The sequence below is a fragment of the Caloenas nicobarica genome, chromosome 3, assembly GCF_036013445.1.
Source record: "Caloenas nicobarica isolate bCalNic1 chromosome 3, bCalNic1.hap1, whole genome shotgun sequence".
NCBI classification, from domain to species: domain Eukaryota; kingdom Metazoa; phylum Chordata; class Aves; order Columbiformes; family Columbidae; genus Caloenas; species Caloenas nicobarica.
The window spans coordinates 110337492-110343813 of record NC_088247.1 but is presented as its reverse complement, the minus strand read 5'-3'; the positions used below and the strand labels follow the sequence as shown (position 1 = coordinate 110343813).

The window sequence follows — 6322 nt, the reverse complement described above, 5'->3', positions numbered from 1 at the left end:
GCACCAGGGAGGCGGGGCGGGACGGGCCGTACCACTGGCAGGGAGGGGAGACAGACGGTCCCACTGCTGCGGGGGGGGGGGGAGCGGGGGGAGGGACACCAGAGACACCGCCGGTGCCAGGCCCGTCCCCTCATCCCCCGGGGCCGCCCCGCCGTGACGCCAGGTGATGGGCGACGCAGCTGGCGGCGGCAGTTGGGGGCTGAAGCTTCAGCAGCTCCAGGAGCTATGGCTGACACGGAGGTTACCTGGGTGCTGCTGGCTGCTGGTGCACTCCTGCTCCTGCCCCGTGAGTACCCCCGGGAGGGACAGGGGCGGCCCCGGGGGGCGGGAGGGCTGGGTGCCATCCAGCCTGGGTGCGAAGGCTGAGCTGGCAGCTGTGGTGGGTGCAACATGCGAGGGACACAGCGCCCCTAAGCTCTTTCCCCCCACGCTAGCTAGCAGGCCTGCCGGGCCACTGCCCACGCTGGCCCCACCGCTGAGCATGGTGGTGGCCGGGCAGCTCCGGCGGCTGGTGGTCTGCGTGGTGAGGGACCTGGCCCCCAGCTCTGGCCATGCTGTCTGGATCTCTGATGGGAACGGCAGCGCCCTGCAGTCCTTTGCCTACGGGACATCCCAGGAAGATGGTGGCACCATCTGCACCATCTCTCTTCTCCCCGATGAGCCCCTGGCTGAAGGGAACCTCGCCTGCCATGTGGGGCCCAACAAGACCTCCCCAGCCCACAGCTCCAGCCCCATCTGCATCATGGGTATGGCCCCACTGCCACCCCCTGCCTTGCCTGCTGCTGCCCAGCCTGGTGGCCCCTGAGGTTGGGGGTGCTCTGGGGCCAGCGAGGAGCAGGTGTGAAGCCGTGTGAGCCAACGTTGCTGCCCCAACCAGCAGGCACAGGAAGGGGTTTGTGGCTGGCCCTGCTACACACCTGGCACCAGGCTGCTGCTGCCTCCCCAGCTGCTCTTTCATCCCACAGGCAATGAGGAGGCAGCAGAGCTGTGTCCTGGCAGCACGGCCGGTGAGTCTCTGGGCCCTGCTGTGCTGGGAATGTCATTTGCCAGGGAGCAAACTGTGCTGGGCTCCTGGCAGGGCCCTCGCTGGGGCTGTATCGTGGTTGGCATGTGTCTTCACAGCATCGAGAGGATGAAGATCTGTCTCTGCAGGGAGGATGGGGAAGGTGGGTCAGAGCCAGCCTGCTCTCAGGGATAGCATGAGGGTGACATGAGGTGTCTGGGGACATGAGAGGGTGACAGAAGCCCACAATAGGACCCAAGGAGCCTGTTAGGCCTGAAGTCTTGGGGACAGTCCCCTCGACGTGGCCCTGCCTGGAAGGGACGTGGGGGCAGCAGGGTGCCTGTGGCAGGCATCACCCAGTCCCCTCTGTTGCAGTGCCATTGTCCCGCACCTCAGCAGCTCTGCTTGTGGCCATGCGGGTGGTGCTGCTGAAGGCTGCGCTCTCTGATGCTCTGCTCACCTCCATCCTCCTCACCCAGAGCTGAGCACCGCGGCGCAGGCCCAGCCCCAAGGGGTAAGTCCTCCTGGTTTGCCCCGGGGGTGCAGAGGGCACCTGAAATACTCTGAAGGAGGGGGAGAGGAGACCCCCAAACAGAGGATGGAAAGAGAGACTCAGTGTTGTTTGGGGGGTGCAGGGGGGAACCCCGTGTGGGTGGGGAAGAAAGAGGGGCTGCCATGTTTTTGTGGGTGGCAGGGACCATCTGAGGGGTGGGAAAAGACCCCGAGTTATCCAGGAGTAGGGAGGAGACCCCGAATTATCTGGGGGGTAAGGGCAGGACCCCAGATCTCCAGAGCAGGGAGGGGCCCCGGAAGACTCCGTGGGCGGTCGGTGGTCGCGGAGGGGACGCCGCGGGGCGGGGACACGCACCACACGCCCCCGCCCCTCCGCACCGGGCCACGTGCGCGACCGCCGCTGTCACGTGGAAGCCCCGGAGGCGATTGTACGGCAGCCGGGCAGGGCCGCTCGGGTTGGGTAGCGGCGGGCAGGCGGAGATTGGCTGGGCGAGCCACGCGCGCCGCGGGGATTGGCCGGCGCCGCGCGGTTGCTATGGTTACCCGGCGGGGGGGCGGGGCGCTCCCGGAAGCGCGAGGCGGAAGCGGAGCCATGGCGGCGGTAGCGCTGTTGCTGCTGCTGGCGGCGACGATGGCGGGAGGCGACGACTCGGACTGGGTGCGGCTACCCAGCAAGTGCGAAGGTGAGTGGGGCCGGGGGTGGGTGAGCTGGAGGGGCCCTGCTGGAGCGCCTGGGCGCGGGTCGCCGGGCGAAGCTGCGGTGATCGGCCGCCGCCTGCTGGCTGCTCGGGCCGGAGGGTTACTGGTGCGGAGGCTGCGGCCGCAGGCCGAGACTTAGAAACACATAATGTCCTGAGTTGGAAGGGACCCACAAGGATCATCGAGTCCTACTCCTGTCCCTGCATAGGACAGCCCCACAATACACACCGTGTGTCTGAGGGCATTGTCCAGTCTCTTCTTGAATACTGTCAGGCTTGGGGCCGTGACACCTCCCTGGGGAGCCTGTTCCAGTGCTCCACCACCCTCTGGTGGAGCATGACTGTGCCCCCGCGGGCTGCCCCTCTGCCTGCCCCTGCCCGCCCTCACAGCCCCCGCAGGGGCGCTTTGCTGTGTGCCTGCAGTGGCGTGGAGCCTCCCCGGTGTGTCCCTGTTTGTGGCCGCCTTCCGTCCTTTCCTAGCAGAAAAGTTTAGGGGTGCTCCGGCAGTCACTGCTGTCTCCAGTAGACACTAGTCACCTGGTGGTTCATAGCTGGGGCTGGTCATCTCTGCTGCTTGCAGTTCAGCCTCAGTGATGCTTCCTTCCTGAGCAGCCCCTTGATTAACAAGCAATCAAAGGCTTCACAGGCAATCCAGGGCTGGTCATGATAGACCTTTGCTGTCTGCTGTGGTTTCCTCTATCTTTGCTGCGCAGGGACATGTGGAGCTTGACAGCAAAGAGAAAAAGATGAAATGAAACTCCAGACCTCTCTGCAAAGCTTTTCCTGCCAGGGAAGCAGCTCTGGAGACACTGATGTCTGAGCTGTGCTGTGGCACCTGCATAACCTCAGAGAAGCATCATAGTGAGCACTGACCACATGCTGCTCCTCTTCCTGCCCAGGCTTGGAACCTGTGTCAGCATGCAGTGATAGCCATGGACAGCATCTGGATAACTTGACCTGGCAGTGAGGGCACCTGGCATGTGCGGGGATGCTGCAGCAGGTGTGGTGTGGAGAGGGAGGTCCTCAAGGCCTGAATCCAGAGGGGCTGCAGGAAGAAGCACTCATCCCACCTGAGGAGTGGCTGCAGTCACCTCCAGCCACTGGTGCCAGCAGAGCAAGGAAAGTGCAGGAGGTGCGCACAGGCTTCTTGGCATGTGCACGCCAGCCATGGAGAAGCTACCTCGCTCTTTTCCTGTGGTAGATCTCTGCTCATGTCATTGCCTGGAAGAAGATGTGGTGGCTCATCACTGTCCAACCATTCCTGCTGAGGCTTGGACCTTCTCCCAAAGCGGGGCTTGAAGAGGTGGCAAACAGAAGCCTGCAGCACAGGACAAAGTCCTCCAGCCTCCCAGGACCCTGGCTTTGGGGGAGGAAGGACCACATCATGCCTGGCTTCCATCCTTCCATATTTCCACATGTTTAGTCCCTGAGATATTTCTCTTCTGCTCTGTTTTTATAACTCTGTAAGACTGTACAGAAGAAATAAAGCTTTTATTTCCTTTTGTTTCCGTGTGGGGTTTTTTAGTTCTATAAAAGAAAACATGCATCCTGTTATAAAGCTGTTGGTGCTGTCATCTTTGCTGCAGGCAGTGCCCCACACAGAGTTGCTGGAGCTGAGAGCCCGTCGTGCGGTGGCACAGTCCGTAGCCAGCATCTTTTCCCACCACCCAGCTGCTCCATCTCCAACACAGCCTCCGTATCTCCAGAGCACTGGAGGAATTGTTACCGGGTGGGATGTGCTGGTGTCATGAGGAGGAGCTGTGACCTGTATTACAAAAAGACCCCATCCTCTTCCAGGAGGAACAGAGTAGCTGGTGATGCAGAGGCAGAGGTTTCAGTGGCTGTGAAGTGGTGCTGTGGGGAAACGTGCAGGCAGAACTGGCGCCATCTGCCTTCCTAGCTGTGCCGTAGCAGCTGGCTGCAGGGATGTACAGACACCTAAGCATTGATTTAGGTGTTCCTGCTTCAAGGAATCTCCAGTGGAATCAGTTGAGCCATTCCTGGTTATTTGAGTGGCCAAGGTGTCTGTTTTCTGCTCACAGCAGCTCCAGCGTGCCCAACTCTGTGTGCTTGTTTGTGCTGCCTTCCCATCCCCTGGTGCTGTGTCACGCTTCCCATCAGAGCAGAGAAACCCCCTCACCTGCCTCTGCTTTCTTTCCTGCAGTGTGCAAGTACGTGGCAGTGGAGCTGAAATCTGCTTTTGAGGAGACCGGCAAGACCAAGGAGGTTATTGACACCAAGTACGGCTTCCTGGACGGGAAGGGCTCTGCTGTCAAGTACACGCAGTCGTAAGTGAGAGGGCTCGTGGGGTGAACAGGGCAGCCATGGGGTGCTCCTTCTGTTTGGGGGAGCCTGGGAGCTGCAGAGCACTCCTCCATGGTGGCAGCTGGGCTGAGGCCTCACTCTGTGCCCTGGCTGTTCTTGGGTGGCAGTGCTGAACCCGAGCCCCCGCTTCTCTCCGTGCAGGGACATACGATTAATCGAGGTGACGGAGAACATCTGCAAGCGGCTATTGGATTACAACCTGCACAAGGAGCGGAGTGGCAGTAACAGATTTGCAAAGGTGAAGGCTGTCCTCCAGTCCCCTGCTTCCAGGCATCCCTCACTTGCCCCTGCACTGCCAGGGTGCTGAACTGGGGTTCGTTCTTCCCATCCCCTGCTAGTGCCCAGCCTGCAAGGCATGCTGTCCCCAAGTCAGGTGTGGGGCACCATTCTTGGGGGTGGGCAGGCCCCTGCCCTTGCCTGCACAGATGGATGCCTGGCACACGTCTTCCTGTTGTTTTTGGGAGCAGGTTTGCAGAGAGGCACTCACTGCCACTTGAACTCCCTCCTAGTAACATTGATGCCCCAGGATCCCTGATTTTGGCTGGCTTGCATGTACCTGAATCCCTGGGCACAGTTGTAGGGCCAGTGCTGAGAGGGGAGAGCAGGAGCCCAGCAGGAAGAGCACTGTTTCACCAGACAGCACTGCTTCCCCAGGGCATGTCGGAGACATTCGAGACCCTGCACAACCTGGTGCACAAGGGAGTCAAGGTGGTGATGGACATCCCCTATGAGCTGTGGAACGAGACCTCTGCTGAGGTGGCTGACCTCAAAAAGCAGGTACTTGGCCTGGTAGGACTGGCCCTTGGTGGTGGCCGTGGCCTTGTGGGCTGAAGCACAGGGGGAGAGAGGGTCTGGAGGTGCACTGCCAGGAACAGGGGTGTCAGCAGACCCTGCTGCCCTGTTCCTGGTCATGCCCTGGCGGCATGCAGCTGGAGCTGGGCTCTCCTCTCTATGCTAGTGTGATGTGCTAGTGGAGGAGTATGAAGATGTGATCGAGGACTGGTACAGGCACCACCAGACAGAAGATCTCTCCCAGTTTCTCTGTGCTAACCATGTGCTAAAAGGGAAGGACACAAGTAAGTCCTGGCTACAGCCAGGGGCAGCACAGGCAAGCTGGGGTGGGTAGGGGAGCCCTGCCAGGGCACAGGGAGCCCTACTTCTCCCTCAGGGCCCCCTCTACCCTTCTCCCCAGGCTGCCTGGCAGAGAAGTGGACTGGCAAGAAAGGTGACTTGGCAAGCGTGGGGGAGAAGCAGAGCAAGAAAAAGAACAGGAAGAAGAAGAAGAGCCGGAAGGATGAGCGCGAGGGAGCCGCTGGCCTCCCAGCCGCAGGGGAGGCCCTGGAGGAGAGCGGGGTCCAGGAGGAGGCTCCGCTCACCCACAGCCGGGTCGATGAGCTGTAGGCATGCAGCCGCAGCCTCTGGGGCCACCCACTCGGGAGTTGTCATCCTGCCACGTCTTGCAGGTACCAAAGGAAAAGGGACTTGTGTCACGGCATAAGCGACCCTGGGGAGGCCAGAGCAGCCAGCTCAGACTTGCCAGCGATCCTGCGAGCAGGGGGTGGCACGGAACCGCCGACCCAGCAGCTCCGGAAGGCCGCGGGTGCTTCCCTGGTGCCAGCTCCTCGTCCTGCCCGCGCTGCCCACACCCTACCAGGACTGTAAATAAAGACGTTTTCCCCAGAACCGTTGCCGCTGCCGGCCCTGCTTCACCCGCGGTGCGGGGGCAGGCGCAGCTCCTGCTGCGGGCGGCGGCTTCGCCTCTGTCGCCAGGCCCGGCCCCACC

General features: G+C 61.7%; 1 protein-coding gene across 2 annotated transcripts; it reads left to right on the top strand.

Annotated features, from left to right (window-relative positions):
• The first annotated feature begins 104 nt into the window (after nt 1–104).
• CNPY3 (canopy FGF signaling regulator 3) lies at nt 105–6022 on the top strand. 2 transcript variants are annotated; one of them, XM_065631375.1, is made up of 7 exons: nt 105–286; nt 435–746; nt 4379–4502; nt 4681–4777; nt 5194–5316; nt 5498–5615; nt 5732–6022. In XM_065631375.1, the coding sequence occupies exons 1-7, from the start codon at nt 226–228 to the stop codon at nt 5938–5940; spliced, it is 1044 nt and encodes a 347-aa protein (XP_065487447.1). In that variant the 5' UTR covers nt 105–225; the 3' UTR covers nt 5941–6022. The 2 variants fall into 2 exon arrangements, with proteins under 2 accessions (XP_065487447.1, XP_065487446.1); XM_065631374.1 differs by lacking the exons at nt 105–286; nt 435–746 and adding an exon at nt 1685–2199.
• The last annotated feature ends 300 nt before the right edge of the window (nt 6023–6322 follow it).